Here is a 22501-nt window from a genome sequence, read left to right on the forward strand (position 1 = left end):
AGGAGTTGCACAACACTAATATGAGAGTAAAAATTCACTTTCAGTGCGATATAAGAGTTAAAAAGGTGTTAAACTGCACCTCTGTTGCACAATTTTATACTTATCTTTGCCACCAATTGCTCAAATAAGTGTTATTAAACCCTTTCAGGGGTGTAAATGAACACCTGTAACGGTGTCAAATTTGGACCCATATAAACTACTTTTAAAGGTGTTAAAGCACACCCCATTTTTTTGAGTGTAAGTGTGATTAAATCCCTTCAGGGGAGTAAATGTACACCTGTAACGGTGTCAAATTTGGACCCATATAAAGTACTTATAAAGGTGTTAAATCACACTCCAATTTCTTAGAGTGAATAGTGTAGGAATCACACTCTTCGGAAATTTAAGGTTAAAATATTCATGGGTAAAAAAAATATTGGTCATACGACGGGCTACAACAAGAATTAATATCACCCTAAGGCTGGTTGCAGTTCTTTCAATGCGAATTCTTACAGCGGTTATTATTTACTTATGATTTTGTCTCTTTCATTATAGAGTGGTTTGTATTTGAGCTTCAGATTTACCGTAATTGGAGTGGTTTCGTAATCGAGAGTAGATTTTGGTGGACTAGTTTCCGTCGCTATTTGAACCTCGGCTAATGTGGCGTTTGCCGGCTCGACGGTTGCGGTTCTTTCTCCAGTCGCTTCAGTGCTCAAAATGAGTCTCGTTGCCGCTGACCTACTCGTAGAGGAAGATTCAGTCGAGGTGGCGGATGATTGGGTCGACACACTTTTTTCGGTCGTTCTTTGAATAGTTGGCGAGGCACTAGCGTTGATTTCCGAGTTGACCCCACTTATATTACTATCTTTGGTAGTGGGATAACTTTCCAAGATTGTCTCTTTCGTCGTTTCTGAGGCCACTTTAGCGGAAACGGTGCTCGTTTCGATGGTCGATGTATCGGTGACCCGCGAACTTATCGCTGCAGTGAATTCCAAGGCCTTTTCAGTTGGGATGGCAGTGGTTATTGGAGGAGTTGCGGATGATATGATGGTCTCTGTTTAAAGAAATAAAATAAAGAAGTTCTTTTAATTAAAACGCTAAGTTAATTACCCATCAATGTTTTGTGCGAAGAATTGCAATTATATAATTTCACGGACATAAAAATATATTTGGTATGTTTTGACAAAGTTTTCCTTAAGTTTTTGCGTTTCAAATCGCTGACCCTTTAAGGAACATGCAACATACGTATCATTACACTATTGGAGTGGTTAAGTAGTGACAAACATTTTAACGGGAGAAACTTGGAGGTGTTTTTCATTATTTACAAATCGCTTAAAGTTTATGAGAGTTCTGCGTGAGCAGCGATATTTGAGAGCTTAAAGGGAACCAGTGTACAGAATGTTTGTGGTAAGTCTACCATAAATAATGCTAATTTAATTAGGGGTAATCCCTAAAACACTCAAATCATAACTCGAAAACAGTGGCAAGGACGGAAAAATGTCAAAGAATACATTTTCGACTCAAAATCACACAAAGAACATTCCCCTTAATTTACGGCAAACTTATCAGAAACATCCTGTATATTTGATTAAGTAGTTTGTTGGAAACTGCATTATTTATATCAGAAGATTTTAGAAGTGGTATATTCAGTTTGTGTTTTTCTGTTAAGAACGTCCCATTCCAGACCCAAAACATTAAAGCTTTATGAATAACTGCTAGTAATTAAGCGCCGTTTCACTGAATTTAAAAGCTGTGAAAAACAACATCATCTATATACATATCAAACGAGTGGACCTATGCAATTTTAGTGTCTACGTAGACAGGAAACTCAACAAGGTTTCCAGTCCCACCACGAACAACGCCGGTTAGCTTAGCTATTGTTTTAGATAAATTTGACTATAGTAACTTAAACTCTTCATAAATAATCTATCTATCTATCACGTCAATTAATCAACGTTCATTAAATTACAGTTTTTGAAGGTGCTACGTACGGTACGTCCTTCGTATGTAAGAAATAAATAACGGCATCAAGTCTTCGCGTGGCACCCTTCATCATTCCTTCAAGGCGAAAAGGGCTTCGAACCCTATTCAGAGGAGATAGCGCCCTAATCCGCGCACTTTTCGTCGGCTGAAACTGCCTTACTCTCCCAGCTATAAATACAATTACGGTCATTTCCAATTACAGAAAGCCCGCTTCGCTTTCCTGGCAGGTTGATGGGCAAAAACATCAGACTCCCGGCAACTACTCCAGCGCCCTAACTTCGTACCTAGTTTCGTCAAGGCTCTATTGGGCCAAACAAAGCCTTTTACCATTTTAGGTCAGCCTTTTATCTTCTATAACATAATCAACGCTACCCTCACTGCATGCTCATTCGCCTTTTCATGAACTTAATTCAATAAAAACATGTTCAGGAATATTTTGAATATATTCTACAAAGAAGGTGAGAAGCTTACAACTGTTTAAAATATTTTTCATTGCGATTTTTAAGCTTCAAAAATGGTAAAAACTGTGCCGCAAAATAGCATGAACTTTCAGGGTAATTAGATTAAAAAAGAAATAACCTCCAATTTTAAGTCATCAACTAATAAAAAATAACTAAAATAAATTCAGTTTTTAAGCCTTTTAATCTTTTTTCTTTTAGATGTTTAACTAAAAATTGCTGCCTTAAAGTTATTTTAACAAAATAGTAAATTTTGCATTTTCCTTTACATGTATAGTTTGGGAATTTCGAGTATTGTGTAAGGTGGAAAAAAATATATTTTATACCAGCCTTTCGTAAGTATTTTATCGAGGCACGTATCGGGTACTAGGATTATCTTATTTTGTAAAGAACAGTTGTTTCTTCAATAGATTTTTTTTAATGGAAAAAGAGTTTTACTCCATTGATTATCAATAGATGTAAGAGGAGAGAAGAATTTCTGAGAGCGATGCTAAGCTTATCACAGCAGTGAGCACGTATAAGGAGGAGACTTGAAGAGGGACGGTAACTATAACGGCGCAGCCCGATATCTCTCTCACGCTCACCTACCTCGGCGCACAGCTGAGAAGTCAGTCGTCACGTGATCCGTTAAGAATATAATTCAAAAAGGGTAAATACGAAAAGACGGTTAGAGGCTTTAACACCAGGGATCAGCGTGGTTAACTGTAGCCTCGGCTGTAAATAAAAATCTCTGATTTTTATCCTCTCTGTTGCACCGATTTCGCATGTACGGAACTCTTATACAAAGCCACAGGGGGAGGTGCTAACCAAGAATTTGATATCTCCGAGACTCCTTCTCATACGTGCTCGCTGATCACAGAAAGGAAAGAGTGTAGTATAGTTTTCCTTTTAAGTGGGATACTAAAAGGATTATATGATTCGTGAATTTGTTCTCGGTAATCGAATCTTCTATTTCCGTATCTAGAGCGCGCAATTTACCAATCGATCCCTAGAGCTTCATTTATTATAGTTGCACCTCGAAGTGAATTTACATCTAAATTACAATTTTACATTCATATCCAACAAAGCTATTGTTGAGACTTCAAGATGTTTCTGACAATTACTGAACGGAGAGAGTATTGAGGGTTTGATTAACTAAATGTCTAAATTCAGAAGCAAATAAAGCTTCGGATTATGGAACCACTCACTATAAACACCGCTGTATAGGGAAGGACTTAATAGGTAGTCAGTAAATTAACGTTGCCAATCTATTAATTTATTCTTGACTAAGTTAGGAAGATTACCTTCGATTTCCCTCAATATTGGCGATGAATGTTTGAGGAAAGTTTAAACTCCAAGATGTTTTATGAAACTTTCACGGGTGAATTATTGTTCAGGCGAATACCAAAATATTCAATTTTTTTCTTCTTAATAAGACTGATATTTTCAATCGTGAATAATTAAATTGAGTTTTAATGATTCTATAGGGTATTTTAAAAAGGGTGGTTGGACAGAACTAAAGTGGTTTTTACCACCTTTTTTGGAAAACCCTGTATAATTGGAAAAAAACAGTGAAATTAGTCCCGCCCCTATTTGCTTTCGTTTCTTGCTTGATACAGGTGCCCTGATATTAGATATTAGATAACCTATATATTGAATGTAATGAGTTATTATGTGGAAGAGTAAACACTTTTGCAAACTAATTTACTTCTGGTATTTATCATGTGGAAACTAAGCTAATTTCAAACAAATTCCGACAAAAAGGTTAAAGAACTTAATTAGAATTAAGAAACATTTAAGGGACCCCAGTCTTAGATGTAATTTCCTTCCTGAACTATTGGCTCTCTTAAAATGTTTCTACTAGAAAGCAGTTTATTCTCATTTAAAACTTGTAAGCTCTAGTTTGAGAATCTTTTCTCGTTTTAAAACGTCCTTGTAAGAATCAGAGAATAAAAAATAAAAACCATTTTTTGAACAGAAATTTGGTCCTTCAGGCTTGAGGGTTTTGATACATAACAAGGCCAATTTTGAGACAACGTAAAACACAATTGAATTTTGGGCATAAAGAGTGAGTGAGAGAGAGGTTATCGAGTCGTGGATCGATATTGCGAATGAAACCATTTTCCTTCCAGGTGCCGCTTCAAGCTAACACTTTTCCGCTCGAGAAAATATTCTTTCTTATTGGTGTTAAGTGTTTGATCTCCTTATCGTTCTTGCCTATTCAAGATCTTTATTACGTGTATCTGAGTTAAATAACTTGAACAGATGTAAGAAAATAAATCAATGAAAGAAACTAAAACGATAATTAGCTCAACAAACCTTATAACGGAAGGTTCGTTAAACATCCTTTAGTGAAATTTTACTGATGGGTGCACAGAGATCATTGAAACATGTATGCTTATGGGTTTAGTCTCACAACAGAGATGAATTAAACGTTTCTATTTCTTGGTCCAGCTTACTATCTGCCATAGTTGTGAATTCCCAGGGAAACAACCGTACTTGACGCTGTTTACCCAGGGATAGATTTAATTTTAGAAGTAGGAATGGAGAACAGAGTAATCTGGGTGCGCGTCAAAGTCTCGGACTCCCTTACCCGGGACGGAGGGGTATGAAAGAAGAGGCGAGGTCATAGCGACAGAGGTAAAAAGGAATTAATTATTTTTCGCCGTCCCCGTCAGCAACGTCATCAAAATGTAGTTTAAGTGAGCCAATAAGATAATTTAAACTTTTCGTTACGTGTTGGAGGGAGGGCTCTATACTGGGCTATGAGTCGGACTGAAGTAAATACTAACCGTTCTCCATTCCTACTTCTTAAATTAAATCTATCCCTGGTTTATCTTAAATCACGTGAGGATGGCAATAATAATGAAGCTATTCTAAGAGTTTGAATTCAGAAGTGAAGAAAAAGCGTCGTAAAACTATTGCTCCTCATCTCAGTTCTTCTCTTATAGGTAATAGCACAAGTTTATAAGGTATGTTACATAAGTATGACACTACACTTCGTAATGATAGAGACTCACTGAGAGCTAGTTCGAGAGCGACGCGAGAATTGACTACACGCGGGTTTCAGTTCATCTTCCTATTTAGGCATGTAGTACTAGTAAGACTGCACAATATTTCACTTTTCATTGCATTATCTTTATAACTGCGAATTCTGTGTGTTGCGAACTTAAATAGCGCAATGCACCAGTTTGCGCCTAAAGAAACAACGAACAAGTACGTTAGGTCAACGAGCTCCTTAAATGTACAAATCACAGAGCTTCGCATGGTAGAGGCTTTCGCGTAAACGTTTCCACTCCTGGGTAATATTATATCCTGGATTAACGTTTTGACTACCTACATATGCAGGTTTATTATATAAATTACCCTATCCCGTCTTCGCTTCTAAAAGAGAAACTTTCCAGCTGCCAGCTTTTATAAACCGTATAAAATGTTCAGCTTGCAAGAAAGTTTCGTGAGAAAACGAGAACTAAGCAAAGATAAAACTATTTTCCTAAGAATACATCTGACGTTGTTACTTGTATTATTACATTATTTTAAACATTAATACTCGTGCAAGGGTACAGCTATATATCCTGTACGATAGACAAAGCGTATGAAAGGTGCAAAAGTCTTAAAAACATTATACCACCAGAAATATAGAAGCAATAAAATTCTAAACCCAAAAAAAACCTTTTACCCTATTTCTTGAACAATCGATTCATAATAATCTTGCTAATATTATAAATGTGAAAATTACTGTGTTTGGATGTTTGTTAATCAATACCGCATTAACGGCTGAATTCATTTGGATGGATTTTACCCCGATAGTTCTTTCCGTCTGTTGTTTTCGAAGTTTTTGCGCTTTTACGTCAAAAATTCCTATTCCTACTTTTAAGAAATATGATACTTTTTCTTCGTACTTCTAACATTTAGCATACGTTTCCGTGGGTTTTTTCAAACGTTTAATATTCCTAAATGACAGTTTTACATTATCATTTCAGTTTTCTTTGAATTTTTCATGTTTTTGCGCTATTATGTCGAACAAACTTAACTGATTTGTTTACGTTAACATATTGCGTATTTTTTTATCTCTGTAGTTGTTGTAGTACGTTTCCGTGTGATTATATAGCAGTGATTTTGACTGAAGCTCTATTCGTGTTGCCTTGCTTTGCTATTCTGATTTTGTTGTTTGACTTACAGAGTTACAATTACGTAACTTATTAATTTATGCTTCTTTAATAATTCTGTGTCGTTTCAGTGTAATAATTTCAACTATTGTTTATTATAATTAGCAGTTTGACTGCCGTTCCGTTTGTTTTGTTTTTCTTTTGCGATTCAAGTTTTGCTATAATTAATTAAAAAATACAACTTATTCAACGCAAACGAAGTAGCTGGTAACAGATAGAATATTTAATAATATGTTTCTAAAATTGGTTGCTTCACACCTCTACAGAGTATTAAAAATATTATACTCTTTCTTTGCAACTTCAGACGCTCATTGGAAATCAATTATTGCATTGTCTACTACTCAACTTCCATCTGCGGAGTTATAGAAGAACATTTGCAATTTTCCCCGCGGACTTGGGCAGACTGAAACGTCACCCCTCTCTCATTTAAGCCCTATTATTAATCTCTGTTAAACGGCCAGTCCATTAAAAGAAAAGCGCCCCTCTTCGTTATTGCTGTTATCGTTAAAACCCCGCTGTTTGTTTCCCATCCTGCAGGCTCTACCCCAAAGCCCCAATCTCCTACCGGCTTCTCTTTCAGGGCTCTCTTTTCTTCAAGCCAACACCAACCATAGACTTACTGTTCGATAAACAAGAGCGAATGTCAGCCGAAGGCTAAATGGGTAATCCGTCCGTAAAGTACACGCACTTTCACCAGCCTCGCTTTCTTTCTTCCGGTCTTTAGTCGCATTCACTTTATTTTTTAGATCAGTATATTTTGCTTTCATCTCGACTTTCGTAGTGTTAAAAGGATTTAACTGGCATTGTTATGTAAGAGTGATGCAAACAGTTGTAACAGTAGACGCAAGCAGTTGTAACAGTAGACGCAAGCAGTTGTAACAGTAGACGCAACCAGTTGTAACAGTAGACGCAACCAGTTGTAACAGTAGACGCAAGCAGTTGTAACAGTAGACGCAAGCAGTTGTAACAGTAGACGCAATACTACGAAATTTAGAGCAATATTTGTAACAGAGTATCAGAAATGGATTAAAATCAGTTTCTTAGAATACGCGTAAATCAAAAGAAATAAAAATCTTTCTATGACTTAAATTAATTAAATTTTCGATAAAAACAGATAAGATTAAGCTAATCATTGTCCGTTTTTCTTAGTGTTAGCAGAAGGGGATTATAGAAGAAGGATGACACTCTGTATCCTCCTAATACTTTAGTTATATGTAACGTGATTCTTCCCAGGCTCACCCTTTTTGTTTGCTCTCCTACTCATCAAACTTCAGATGGGCATCGCTCTGCACTGTGGGGTGAATTCTATAACTGTTTGGTACTAAATACTCAGTAATCAACCTATAAACCTTGACTTGACGTAGGACAAAAATTCACAAGCGCCTTGGCAAATACTTAAACGCTACTGGAGTAATGATGAGGGAACCTTTTTATCGTGTATGTGATTCGGTTTAGTAACCTTGCTACAAATGTTTTGATGTTGGGAAGAATCATGTTACAATTACCTCGCTTTGTGGTAAATTTCTCTAGAAGAGAAGTATTATATACTTCTGGTATTAGTTAACTCATATTGAATACAGTCTATTTTCGATAATCAGCTATGAATTCCTCGCATATTTACAAGTTCGAGCTTCTCCAAAGATATTTCGCAAAAACTTGGTATTAAACGAGGAAAATTCTGCCCAGAATTAACTTACGACTTCTATGCTACAAGTATGCAGAAAACTACACAGAAGTATACTGTTACTAGTAGAAACGAAAGGAAGATCTCAAATTGCTGAAGTTTCTTTCTTGCGGGATACTCCTCCAAGTTCTTACTGAAAGACTAGTTAGTTACTACCCTGCTCTTGAAGTTCTCACCAAGCAATGTTTACGGGTTTCCCGCGGTTTGGAAAGGTCATTCTTAATTCTAATAGGGTTAAGTCTCTAGAGGCTTTAGGCTATCGATTATGGGATTTAGCTAGCTCAACCGTGCTTTTCTCGGCTATCCATCTATTCTTGAATGAGAAAGAATACGAAATACTCCTGAAATTAACAACTCAAGGAGTATCGGTACTCATGAATTAGTCTGAGTATTTAATACCGTAAATGCATTAAGTTAAGTCTTTATTTGTGACTCCAGGGAATAACACTATAGGTGCTCCTTGTTGACTCCCATGGCCCTTTTCTAGCCTTACTATAGAAGTACTGAGCTAACCAAACTCTTCACTTGGCGAAAGTGAATATTCTTGATAACACACCAACGGTTGGCCCTCTGGTGGTGGTGGTAGTTTCAGAATTTCCCCTCCAAAACGTGAGACGCTCGCGGTGGTAGACGACCGAACTAGATTCAAGCACCTGCGTCCGTGTTCTGCGGCTTTAGGTTGAGGGGAAGGGGGAGGGGGTAGGAAATGTTTTTGGAACTCGACCAATTTTTTTCTCAGTAGTGTAGGAGCGTGGGAAGCGGCATAAAATCCTCAAATTTGTTCACTAGTGCCAGGATCTACTATCAATGCTAGAGCCCTTCACTTCTAGTCTCATCTCACTTCTGGTTTTGTAAATAAGAGAAGGTTAGCGAGCAAAATGTTGTCTTCTTCCTAATTTTCTAGGTCAGGTTGTGATCAAGCGACAATTAGTGCCAAGAATTTAAAGATTATCGAGTTCAAATGTTCCCTTCTCGTCTCGCAACGTCTCTTCATATTAACCAATCGGTTTATTATAATCTACGTCACGTGATTAGTGACGTTTAACCAGAACCCGCACGGTAGATAAATCATTTATTATTTTAATCAGCTGTTTTAAATCTAGCATGTTTTATTTTTTAACTGTCTATGATGAACTTTTATTTACCCCAAGGGAAAGATTCACTGCTTGGTTCTATTTCAATGGTTAACCCTTTGCTTACCTATTAATTACATTTTTTTTCCTGAGAGGGGTCACGTTTGATTGACTGTTAATTAAAGTTTAAATCGCGATTGTCTAAAACTCTGCTGTTTCAAGTTTTTTTGGTAGGGGGGAAGGGAATCTACGTCAAAGTCTAGACCTATATTGGTTTCTCGAAAATATCCTTGAAAAACTAAAGACAGGCTATCTTGACACCTGTTGGATCCTTTGGAATTTTCTCGATCCTTCCTATCAAAGAAAAGGGGTCCGTTATCTTGTCAGAACTCTCTAATCCCACCTATCATCCTCTTCACCCATTCCAATCGACTTAAGATGGCAAGAAAATACTTTTATACTAAGCTTTTCTTCAAAAATCGTTAAATTTTAAGAATGAAGTGAGAAACCTTTTCGTACAGTAGTCTTGATATCTTCTCGAGTGTTTTTCGGTTATTTCGCGGTACTTTGGTTATGTAATATGTACAAGACATATCTCGCTGTAGAATTGGGCTATAATTTTTCTTTTTTAAGCGACAGAGCGTATAAAATAATGAATGTAACAATTGGAAGCATGTTTTTATCTGCAATTAAGTTGCCATAGTGTCGAGACAGTCGAGTAATGGACACTACTCGTTAGGTTTCTCCGCGAAAGCACTGGGGATAAACCTTATTGGACAAATCCGTCAGATGGTACTAAATGACCAATAGCTAATACAGCTAATAGGAAACCTTGCGCCCTCATATCTTCCAAGTTAATTTCTATGCGGTCTTTGTGGGCCGGGCTTGAGTTCTCCGTCATGGCTCATAATTCGGACGTCTTTCTAACTGCGATTTCATTGGTTAGTAGCAACACGAGGTCAGGCACGCGAGCAAGGTGCAGCGTGCAACAAGAAATCTATCTCGTTACACGTTTCACAAAGTAAAATTCGTCATGCATTATGATTAGTCCAGCTATTTCCCCAAACTCAGCCTAGATACGCTGAGAAAATGACTATACACACTAATTCCTATTAGATATTCCAGCTCTAACTTACTAACTAATGGTTGTCTTGATTTACGTCACAAATTGGTAATCGCGGTTTCTTGCTTGGCAACCTTTTTTATATAAAACAGAACATTCTTTGTGATGTAGTTAATCATATATTTCTACGCATTTTTAAGCTAATTAGTTTACTGTTTGATTCAGATGTTATTATCTAAAGAAGAGAGTTCTTTTTATTATTCACATTCTCAACCTGAAGCCTCACTTTTGTTTCGCGTATCTTCTTTCCGTTTCCAACATCACCATTTGTTTTTCGTGAAAATTCCTCATCCTTTGCCGCTTCCGTTTTTGGTTTATGCGAGTTAAACTTTTGTTTTATTTATCTTTGAGATGGAAAGGTATGGAATAAAGAGAGTGAAAAGGAGAGGAGACAGAAAGTGGAAAAAGCGGCTTAAGCCGTATATATATCGCCGTCATTTGAATTGGAAATTTTTATCCTAGCCACGCAGCCAGCTTCCATTTTTGCATCTATTTTGGCTGAAGATATATATATATATAGGAAAGGTCGACTGAAACCTGAAAGGTGGGTGCTTGGTGCAACCGCCTATTTTCCATCTTAAAAGGGCTTACTTTGAAACGTTGAACATTTGCTTTTAGCAGTCGGGGTAGAGAAGGTAAAGAAATCTAGCAAATCTAAGCGTATGCCTTCGTTTTCTTTTCGCTATTGTGTCGTCTAAAAATTCTCAGTGAAAGTTTCTCCTGAGAAAAAGCGGAAGTTGGAGGACATACGGAGTTTGCTCCTTTTTTCTTTTCAAAGAGAATGGACCATTAACACTTGCACCTACTAGCCAAACGACTATTCTACTTTGAAAAATAGAAAGAAAAATGTCACTCAAAATATTAATTGTAATTAAAAGAGACGTCGTAAGGAAACTGACATCATCATTAAAGGTTCGCAAACGCATAATCTGAAAATTATTTTACAACGCAAGAATATAGGCCTAAAGTTGGCTTCCTTTGCAGCTATTTCTATATTAATTCTTTGAATTAAATATTTTTTATTCTCAACGGCAAACCAGATTACAAAATTTGAATATTGCATATATATATATATATCTCTCTCTCTCAATATTTTTCTCATATTTGGGGTCATGAGTGGGCACGTATTTAATGAATAGCAGAAACTAAATTAACTTTAACTCCCCAAGCTTACATATAGACGTGATGTAACGTAGTTAACATATGCCTTAGCTAATGAGGGAGTATAAGTATACTAAATCTAAATATAAATTTTAAACTGATTTCAATAATATTTAAAGCACGATCTATTATATAAAGAGATAAACTAAAATTAAAAATCCTCACCTAAAGGTTAAAACAAGATGGACTGGACCAAACTTTACACACTCTCGCTATCAGTACTTAAATAAATTTACTCTTAGTGAAGTATCCCCTAGTATACCGGCGAGAGGGGAATATTTTTCTTTGGCTAGCCTACAAGGCAACGTGAATTAAAATATTATGAAGAATAATTATTGTTAGTGCAGCTAGAAGATACCGCCACCTAGAGGTGGTTATGAGAAGTACTATTTAAAAATAACGAACGAATCATCATCTGCCACATCTTCTACACACCTGGTCAAACAAATAGCCCATCGTATGCGGCTAAAAATTGGTTCAATATTACCCTTTAATTCGGTATTGGATCATTTCTTAAATACACATCTCTTTAATTAAATGAGACCGCAGTTAATTCCAATGTGTTTGTTCCTTAAGTATATACTTCAAATATTTTTGGTAACAAATAAGAAATGTTCGTTACCCTTGGTGGTAGCAAAATATTAGACAGAGTAAATTCCGAGTGGTTTTGGGAACAATAAAGATTATGCCCCAAAAAAGGGGAGAAATCGAAGGAACAGGTGATCGTAATGAAGATTTTTCAAGAATGTTATTTGCATATAAAGTTCTTCCGTTTTACTTGGACCCAGTATAGTCGATAAAGATATCTATTCAAACAGTCTCTGTGTGTATTTGCATAAGGACATTGTATTTGGGTTAGGCCTAGGTCGTTTTGTACTGTTCCTAAACCTTTCGAAGTTTCCAAAGTTCTTAAAACTTTTAACAAAAGGTCGAAACTTTTGTCCGATGGATTTAATAAAACGTAGAAATGTTTGCCATTCATTCCGTTCTTGAGGTTCTTTTGTACGTCAGCGATGGACCAGATATAATTAAATTTAATTTTAGAATTTTCGAATAAATTTGGAAGTTTGCGTTTAGTCATCATGGGCTTTGTTGAATTTTATTTTGAGAATAAAGAAAAATAAGAATAGGTTAAGAATATTATATAAGAAAGGTTCGTTTTTTGAGGAAATTATTGGTGAAGGATATTTTTTAATATCAATTTGTTAAAAGTTTTTCAGTTACACCTTGGTTACACTAATTAAATAATAAGCGTCAATAAATGAAAAAAAGCGAGTTAATTAAAAATAATTAGCTATTTCTTCGAATATCAATTATACTTGGTTAATACTAAAATTTAAAGTAGATTTTCCAGTTATCTCTACACATATTGTGGTAAAATACACGCACATTTTTAGGTGAAATCATTGGTTGCAGTTATATTGAAAAGTTATACAAAATTGCGAGTACGTATAAAAGATTAGAGAGGTGAGTCGGTAATTTATCGTTCGTAAATTACGGGCAAATACCGCGTAAATTACCGATTTATATCTTACAGTAATTTTAAAATGATAATTTACCGGTAACTACCGCAGTGAAAACATAAAATACCATAAACTACGGTAATTTTTGTTATTTCAAAATTTTAATCGGTATTTTACCGGTAATTTTTCCGTAATTTACCATTTCTAAAAATTACGGTAATTTCACATCTCCAGGATGTAAAAGTTATTATGGTTTAGTTTTATATTATTACAGTTTAATGCGAAATTGTTCTAGCCTATAGGCCTCGATTTAAATCTTTTATACTGCATAGTTTCCAAATTATTTATATTTTGGTCAGGTAGGCCCCTGTACAATGCATAGATTGGTAGGGGTTATGGCCAAAACACCACAGCTTACTGACAGCGCTTATACTAACAATTACCGTTAACCTCAGCGACTTATGATTCAAAGGAGAAAAAGGTTAATATAGCGGAGGAAAACTCCCCTTACAAAAATCTTCTTAAGAACTCTTAAGAAAATTCCTTGGGAAATTGCTTTGGAAATCCTTAAGGCGTTCTTTTGGAAATTGGGGAATATTGGCCTCTTTTTCTTTGGAAATTACTTTGGAAATATCTTTGGAATTTTCTTGGGAAATATTTTTGGAATTTTCTTGGGAAATATCTTTGGAATTTTCATGGGAAATATCTTTGGAATTTTCTTGGGAAATATCTTTGGAATTTTCTTGAGAAATATCTTTGGAATTTTCTTGGGAAATATCTTTGCAATTTTCATGGGAAATATCTTTGGAATTTTCTTGGGAAACCTCTTTGCAATTTCCTTGGGAAATGTCTTTGGAATTTCCTTGGGAAATGTCTTTGGAATTTCTTTGGGAAATGTCTTAGGAATTTCCTTGGGAAATATCTTTGGAATTTTCTTGAGAAATATCTTCGGAATTTACTTGAGAAATGTCTTGGGAATTTACTTGGAAATGTCTTTGGAAACATCTATGGAATTTTCTTGGGGAACTTATAGAGAAGGTTATGGGGTAAATTAATTTGGTCCCTAGAAACGAGGATAGCTCTCACATGCAGAACCACATCCCAATACTGGGAGTGCAGTTCTTATATGGTGAATTACACCCCTTACAGCGAGGGAAATTCTCGCATGCAGTGTGAAATTGCTTATAAAGTCAGACTTTTAAACATCCGTAAACGGCGGAAAGTTTAAACCTTGTGCAATTGTATAGGGTACTAAGTGGGTTTTGGAGGCTTTAATGGCCAAGCAGTAGATCCATACGTTGTTGTTAAATTTAATGATGTATATTCATTGAGAGTTTTTTGAGTACCAGAAACGCGTTTAACCTAATTATCTCTACAATATTTCTAAAAAAATATTTATTTTGGACTCTAATTACGCTCGAAATAAAGATAAAACATGCCATAAGAGAATTAAGCAACAATTCCGACTGCCAGCTTAGATTCCATGTAAATCTAAACAACGATTTTAATTACTCTTACTTTACTTTTAATCTATTTTATCCTTTAAATAAACACCTCATGGATTATTAAAGGCAAAAAAAAGGGAAAAATATGTAAATATAACATTTCATTTCAGCGCATGCTGAGCCTTAGCTACGGAACAAGCCTTCGTTAAACGTTCTTAATAGGGGTGTGCAAATACCACTTTTTGGGTATCGAACCGGTTATCGAATACCAAAAAATTTTCCTTATCAAATACCGAATCGAATAGTTTATTCCAAATCGAATACCGAATAGTTGGGCCTTGGTAACTTTTTTCCTTCCCGATTAATCGCGAATAGTTAAGCCTAGTAACCGCGAATATTTAACCCTAATATTCGCGAATACTAGGCCAACTATTCGCGGTTAATCGGGTAGTAACCCTAATATTCGCCAATAGTCAATACAAAGTAAGGAGAAGAACATTAGAAGCTCCTAAATTTCAAAATACCCCTCCTCATTGGTGGTCAAGTATTTCTTAAAATTTTCCTATGCACTTAGCTGGTAGTTTTTGATGTTAGACAAATAAAATTGGGATGAAATTTTTTTAAATAAGGTGGGTCTCTCTAGAGCCAAGGACCTAAATTTATGGTAGTCGAACTTTAACCGAATAGTCAGTTCAGTATTCGATATTCGAATCGAATAGTGAAAATGGGCTTATCGAATACCGAATCGAATTTTTCGGTTCGGTATTCGATCGAATTATTCGATTGAAACGGTTAACCGCACACCTCTGGTTTTTAAATTTTTAACCATTAAGTTAAGGAAAACTTTAGCTAAACAATTTGGGTAAAAATATTTTGAGATAATTATACGTAAAGCATAATTGCAATATATCTGGCCCTTTGAAATTCATCTCTAAAATTCTTAACTAATTTCGTTGGAAAATAAACCCTAGACCTTCTTTGGAAATATATCTCTTGAATTCCAAACGAATTTCTTTGGAAAATAAACCCTAGATCTTCTTTGGAAATTTAGCTCTAGAGTTCCTAAAGAATTCCTTTAGAAAATAATCCCTAGACATTCTTAGGAAATTTATCTCTAAAATTCCTTAAGAATTTCTTTGGAAAAATAATCCCAAGACATTCTTAGGAAATTTATCTCTAGAATTCCTTAGGAATTTCTTTAGAAAATAAACCTTATACATTCTTTGGAGATTTATCTTTAGAATTTCTAAAGAATTTCTTTAGAAAATAATCCCAAGACATTCTTAAGAAATATATCTCTAGAATTCCTAAAGATTTCTTTAGAAAATAATCCCAAGACATTCTTTGGAAATTTATCTCTAGAATTCCTAAAGAATTTCTTTGGAAAATAAACCCAAGACATTCTTTGGAAATTTATCTTTAGAATTCCTAAAGAATTTCTTTGGAAAATAAACCCAAGACATTCTTTGGAAATTTATCTTTAGAATTCCTAAAGAATTTCTTTGGAAAATAATCCCAAGACATTCTTTGGAAATTTAACTTTAGAATTCCTAAAAAATTTCTTTGGAAAATAATCCCAAGACATTCTTTGGAAATTTATCTCAAGAATTCTTTAGGAAATTCCAAGGAAGTCTTTGGAAATAGTTTCTTTAGAAAATGATCCCAAGGGCTCCGTAGGGTTCCAAAGAAATTCCTTTAGAACTCTTAAGAAGATTTTTGTAAGGGTCCTTTAACAAGTTTGAAGAGAACTTGAAAACTCTACTCAGAAGAGTTTGTTCCGAGGTTTTTCCCTTGATTCCACCCTTGAAGACAAATATGACAACGAGATAACATCAAAAGCAGCGCATTCTTTTCAGTATAAAAGGACAAGGTGGAAAATTTATGCGATCAAGCCATGCGCATTTAAAATATTGAAAACTAACTTATTATGCTTGAGAATTACGAAACAATATCAAAATATTTCATCCAGAATTTATATTTCCTTTGTTATTCATGCGGATAAATTCTCGCTTTCTTCTAAAAATCGGCTTAACTTATGAATATACATGAGAATGAGGCCAAGATAAAGTCAAAGTAAGGTAAACATAGTTTGGCAGCGGCTTAAACAGCACCGCGGTATCGCTATAATCATAAGCCTAAAATGTACAGTCCCCATAAGTGAAGATCTGGAATGTTTGCATCTATAGAATACGTGAAAGAAAATGCGTCTTCATCTCTATCTCATAAGGGTTCAGCCCCAAATCTCGAGAGTTCGAACCCCAACTCTCGAGAGTTCGAACCCCAACTCTCGAGAGTTCGAACCCCAACTCTCGAGAGTTCGAACCCCAACTCTCGAGAGTTCGAACCCCAACTCTCGAGAGTTCGAACCCCAACTCTCGAGAGTTCAGCTCTCACGAGAGTTCAGCTTCAACTCACGAAAGAGTGAGAATAAAAGGATGTGTGAACTTATAATTTTCGTCGTTTTTCTCGCGTTAAGAGAATCAATGATATGACGGGGCAGGTCGAACTTTGGACCCGACGAGTTGGTTAGAGATAAAGCTAAATACTTGATGAATTTATTCCTTTCTTTTATCCTTAAGATATTATATTAAGGGCTCTTAGGAAAGCCGTAACTTAGGAGCACCTTTCCTAATAGGCTTATGTTATGTCACTACATGGAGGTGATTTAATTTTTCTAGTCGGGTAAACAAAACGTGATATAATAGTTGGAAAGAACCGTCCAAACGCGGCCCGACCATTATCTTTTCGTGGAAATCTATACTCTCGGTCTAGTTGTTCTAAAAATCCTTCAAAAGTCAAATAGCGTCGCGTGGAAAATTCGGGCTTTGTTTTAAAAAGTTTTTGGGATAAAGAATGGATGGCTAAGGGCCGTGCGTTGGCGTAATTAATAGGGTAGATTTCAATTTTCATGAACGATAGATTTTCATATGACCTTCTTATAAAAGGCAATGACGGAGTACGTTCAGCCTTCAGCTACCTTCACCCACTATGCTCTAATTTTCTTAGGAAACTTATCTATGTAAATAAAGCTTTTTTAAGTTCACCGATATCTTTGAGAAATCTTAAAGGTCATCCAGAATTATTTATTATTATTAACTTCTAATTTTTTAGTACAACTACCAGTAACGAAGCATTGGTATTTTTGCTATTCGAAATATAATTTCAAAATTCCTTAATATCAATTTGATGAAATTTACTTCCGTAAACATCATTAGTTGATAAGAAAATCAAACGTGATGTATTCCGAGGATAAATTAGGGCTGCGTTCAGTAACTGGCATCAAAAACATCGATGACTAAAAGATGACATCGATGTCTTACTGAACGGTTTTTCGCGTCTTTGGGCGTGACGTCATGATGCTCATCGGATGCCCATCAGAAAAATCAGCTGTGAGAGGAGGTTTTTTTGATGAGCATCGGATTCATGACGTAAATTTCGTCATTTTGCGCCGCGACAATTAAAATAATGTAGAATTGACAAATATTATCCTTATGGATAATAATACTAAAAAGCAATAAATTATTTCGGTAAAAAATGGATTCTGGCAGAATTTTGATTTAATTGATAAATTGAAGTACAATATCTTTGTAAATAGTTCGGATTTATTATTTAAGCCTCTGCAGTAACGTTATCATAATATCGTCGCCATTAAGAAAAGCATCGATTACACAAAATTGTGCCGTTCAACAACTGCAACGTCATCATGACGTCAAAAGAACACCGATTTCATTTTCCCAAACATCGATGTTTTTCCTGATGAGTGTTACTGAACGCAGCCTAGATTAGAGAAGTTGGCGAGGAGTTGGTCACTGTCGTAATTGATGTACACTCTATTGTTAAGGGGCTTATGGTAAAACAGGTGACGTCAATCGGTTGTAACGTCACGTGGAGAAAATTTGTTCTAAAGAAATGGGACTTTCAATTTTCAAAGGTAAATCAACATTATTAATAATTATTTTGAATATGTTTATTATTAACCTCTAACCATCATGAAATATGTTTGGCGCTAGTTACGTTAAGAAACACACCGATTTAGTGCCCCCCCCCCTCAAAACAAATTGGAAAAGCAGACTCTCTTGCCTAAAGGCAATGAAGAGTAGAAAAGAGTCGTATTGTGGGGCGAACTGTTTATATATTAAGCCACTATTTTGCGCCCTCTCTCTGTACTTTTCTCAGTAGTAAAATGATTGTCGATGAACGTGAAACCTGCAGTGTTGTTAGCTCTTCGGATATTGTAGAACGTTCAGCAGAGCGATATAGTCATTAAAGGTAAATAGAAGCGGTTAGAGTAATAAACTCGGATAAATAAAGAAGAGTGGAGGAGAAATTGAGGGGTTTTCCGAGAATTCGTTATCGCTTTTATTGCTAGTTAGATGATTAAATTTACTGGGACGAAAATAGAAGCTACTTTCTCGTTGTGTACATGTACCACTAAGTGCTGCGTCTTGAGAGAAAGTTGAAGCTAATTGAATATACATCAGCTGCTAATTGCCCAGAAAATATTCTCCTGTATTGCCAAGAAAGATTTAGTTAACAGGTTGTTTCTTAGGGTCTAGCAAGCATTTAGGAGTGTGTTCGAATTAGTAAAAAGTGGCAAAGTATCTAGGTTCTAGTCTACTGCAATTTGGAAATACCTATGTAGCCAAAAATCATGAAATTGCGGTTGAAAGAAAACTTCGATTTTGTAACCACTGTAAATTTTAAATATTGTTTTAACATAGTAAACCCTACCGAGAGGGGCTAGTCATTCTCCAAGTCCCTGCACACATGCACATTACGGACTAAGTGTAATAATTTTAGCACTGCCAAGGGTAGGAACATTAAAGATAGCGCGTAATCCCTTTAATACAGTCAAAGGTACAACCACGGAAACCGATTACGCTAAGTGACTGACCCCTCGATATACCCAAAGGAATTATGCTAACAATTTGACAAAAGTTTGGTAAATACGTTTATCCTCAAACAAGCCGGTATACCAGCATAATATTTTGGTGTTTTTACCTTAGTTAATCGGTGTATCCGTTCTACTGTACTAAAGATATTACGTGTGCCTCAAAAAGCACTATATTTGACAGTGATAAAACGATCCCGCGTTACCTGTAATAGGTGTACAGGGAATCTTACAGTAGTTAGCACCTCGATTTGTTCTGACCTGTAGAGTTGACCCCTGATGGCCTGAACTGTACGTGTTAGAAAACACCTGTATCGGCCTATCCATTTTCAATAACTTCACTTCAAGGGACTATTTGTTTAATACCCAGGGAAATTTTGGTAAGAAATATTCCTTTCGAATCTCTGGAATTATTTCGAAGCTTAATTATTGGGATTTTCATTCCTTTCTTCTAATTTTTTTCGCCAGTGGGAAAACTCACCAGTTTTGCGATCGCTTCTTCCAATCCTTTCTTAGTCTTAATTGTCTAATTTATTATGCGTTTTGGTACTTCATACGCAAATAAGAGGATTATAATTATTATTAATAATTGGGGTTCTTCTCTTTTCACCTCGTCGCTAAGCTTAAGTATTGGAGTAATTGAGATTCCCACGAGCATAAATACACTACTCATAAGTCTGCAAATTCTTTCAGTCAATCAAGCAGAAATTATCTTGACTCATATTTCAGGAGAAAATACTTTATCCTCATTACAGTTAGAGAGAGAAGAAATTATTGAACTCAAATACTTAAAGGAATACAGACACGAAATTTAAAAGGGCACGTTTTTTCTTATTAAACATAATACCTTGGGGGTCCTTTAAAATGGATACAATATAGTATTTTTTAATAGAATGATCCATTAAGTTAGCAAAATCTCAAGTAAAAAATGAACGTTCAAGTTCAACATCTATAGATTTTATATTTTGTGGGAGGGTAGGGTTTTTGTGCGAAATATGAGACCGACGGTAGTGATGTAAGCCACTGCGTGACAAACAGGGCTGTTCATATTGGATGACGTTCATGTGGTATTGACGTATCATTTGATAGATGGCGGTATTGTGCTTGCTAGCGAATAGGCGATTTTAAAAATGACGTTTCACAGGTGCGCGCGCAGAAATTAGGGAGGGAAAAATGCCTTCCATCTCTGCTTTTTCCCCCGGCTACATATTTTGTATAGTGGACTTTTTGAAAAGGCCTATTACAGATTAGTGACGCACAAGGGCCTTTAAACAAGCAGACCGCATCCGTGCTATGATGAGAAATTCAAATAGGATGGAGTTAAGGGCGAGATAATCGCTCTTTTGAAATATTTAATTAGGGTTAAAACCTTTTTAGGAGTAACAAAACGTGGATGTTTATTAGTTTCTAAGAAAGATCCCTTTACATTGAAGTTTTTATCAGCTTCAAGCAGAACTTTCTAAAAAAACATCCCTTTTGCACTATTATCAGCTATTATTTAAAAACTTGTTATCCTCTTTGAGCATCTCCTCTTTGTAAACAGATTCTTTTATAATAGAACGATACCATGAGAATATTTTTATACACTTTTCTTCGGAAAATCCCCTTCAGGTGAAAACTAAAACTAAAGCCCGAAAACCGAAACATGCCAAATATTTAAACACATTTTTAATGTATAACCCATGTAAGAACTGAGAACATTCAAAGATAAAATTGTCATTTGAACTATACTTTTCCCCCACCACAATTCCAGGTTCCCTCACGTGCTGGGTTGGCAAGAAATGACCAGACCGGTTTATAACCATGGAGAAAAAAAACCCTAGGTTAAAACCGGTTTTATTATTCTACTTGCGTGAAACTTCTTGAGACTCATATTTAATCTTTATAGTTCAGACTGAGTAGTGTGGAATCATTCAAAAAATAAAAATAAAACCATAAAACCTGTTTTTTACAAGCCAAAACTATTTCCCCTGGATTCACTATATGTCGTCTGGTTAAAAATCGGTAAAATTCTCTTATCCCTCTTTATTATTTCTTTTTAAAAACTGGTGGTTTTAACCTATTTGCACTACCTGGCTTTTTGTAAAATGGCGGAATTTTGGCAACCCTGTCACCAAAGAAGGTTATTTATTTGTTCTTTGATTTTATATGGGTTTTGGTGTAAACCATAAAATTTCAGTTTTCAGAAGAATAAGCACTGAAAAATTTTTTGAAGGATAACTGCTAGAGTGAACCGACTGAGGGGTAGGACATTTGGAAATACCGGAAATTATAACTCTGAAATTCAAAATCAATGAAAAAACAACCTCTTAGTTTACAAACATATGGGAGCAACGGTTTTCCGCAGAGTCAAATAAAACAAGTAAAGTTTTAAAATAAGTTGGTCAAAATATTACAACCTTGTTTGTAAAACTTTGGCTGTAATTTTAATTGCATCACTAATTGATTTTTTTTTTAAATTAATAGCGTAGAGAATATTCTGGACGAAATTTCCAGCAAAATAACTTAGTCTAAACGAAGATTGAAATACAACGCGACTCGGGTTTAATAGTTTAATTTAAATTAATGGGAATCTATAGTCGTACTATTTCTGGTAAGTCTGCCATAATTTAAGGGGATGTTGTTTTCGGAGATTTGAGTCGAAAATGTTCGATGATATTTTGCCGTCCGTTTTCAAATTAAAACTGGGGTATTTTAGGGATGACCTTTTAATTATAAATCATTGTTTTTCAGTTTATTAAATTTAAGGGGTCATCCGTGAAATAGTTGAAACATAAGTTTGAAAAAAGTGGCCATTGTGGCAAAATGTCATTCGACTCACAAAATCCCCCAAAGAACTTTCCGCTTAATTTATGGCAGACTTATCTGAAACACTCTGTAGAACGAAAAATGTATATTATGAATGTTCAAATTCCCTTATTTCGGAGTTAATTCATTGTACCAAGGAGATGATGATAAATGACTGATGATACCATTCTTTTGTAAACATATAAAAATCGGAATGGAAATATTCTAGAAAATGCATTAATTTTCGGTCTGAAAACATCCATTGAAAATTCTCTGTCGAGCACAAATGTATGTACATAGGAACTG

The 22501-nt window shown here is 35.4% G+C and overlaps 1 protein-coding gene and 2 long non-coding RNA genes across 6 annotated transcripts in view; 2 read left to right on the forward strand and 1 right to left on the reverse strand.

Moving 5' to 3' along the window:
* The window catches only part of LOC149713512 (uncharacterized), a 158913-nt gene that overhangs the window by 33950 nt on the left and 102462 nt on the right, over positions 1-22501 (reverse strand). For both annotated transcript variants that reach the window (XM_089848892.1, XM_089848884.1), the window contains exon 2: positions 564-1033. In XM_089848892.1, coding sequence (XP_089705018.1) covers positions 564-1033 — 470 coding nt within the window. The remainder of the gene's footprint in view (positions 1-563; positions 1034-22501) is intronic.
* On the forward strand, positions 17186-17775 carry LOC149713513 (uncharacterized). The gene is made up of 3 exons (XR_016371345.1): positions 17186-17536; positions 17629-17653; positions 17733-17775. It is a non-coding gene; the product is annotated as an uncharacterized LOC149713513 (long non-coding RNA).
* LOC149713514 (uncharacterized) lies at positions 18309-22416 on the forward strand. 3 transcript variants are annotated; one of them, XR_016371332.1, is made up of 5 exons: positions 18309-18448; positions 21162-21231; positions 21297-21530; positions 21588-21770; positions 21875-22416. It is a non-coding gene; the product is annotated as an uncharacterized LOC149713514 (long non-coding RNA). The 3 variants fall into 3 exon arrangements; XR_016371333.1 differs by having other exon boundaries at positions 21297-21412; XR_016371334.1 differs by lacking the exon at positions 18309-18448 and adding an exon at positions 21062-21092.

Source organism: Phalangium opilio, unplaced genomic scaffold (genome assembly GCF_054372755.1).
Source record: "Phalangium opilio isolate 3A_F unplaced genomic scaffold, DU_Popi_V2 ptg000009l_1, whole genome shotgun sequence".
Classification (NCBI taxonomy): Eukaryota; Metazoa; Arthropoda; class Arachnida; order Opiliones; family Phalangiidae; genus Phalangium; species Phalangium opilio.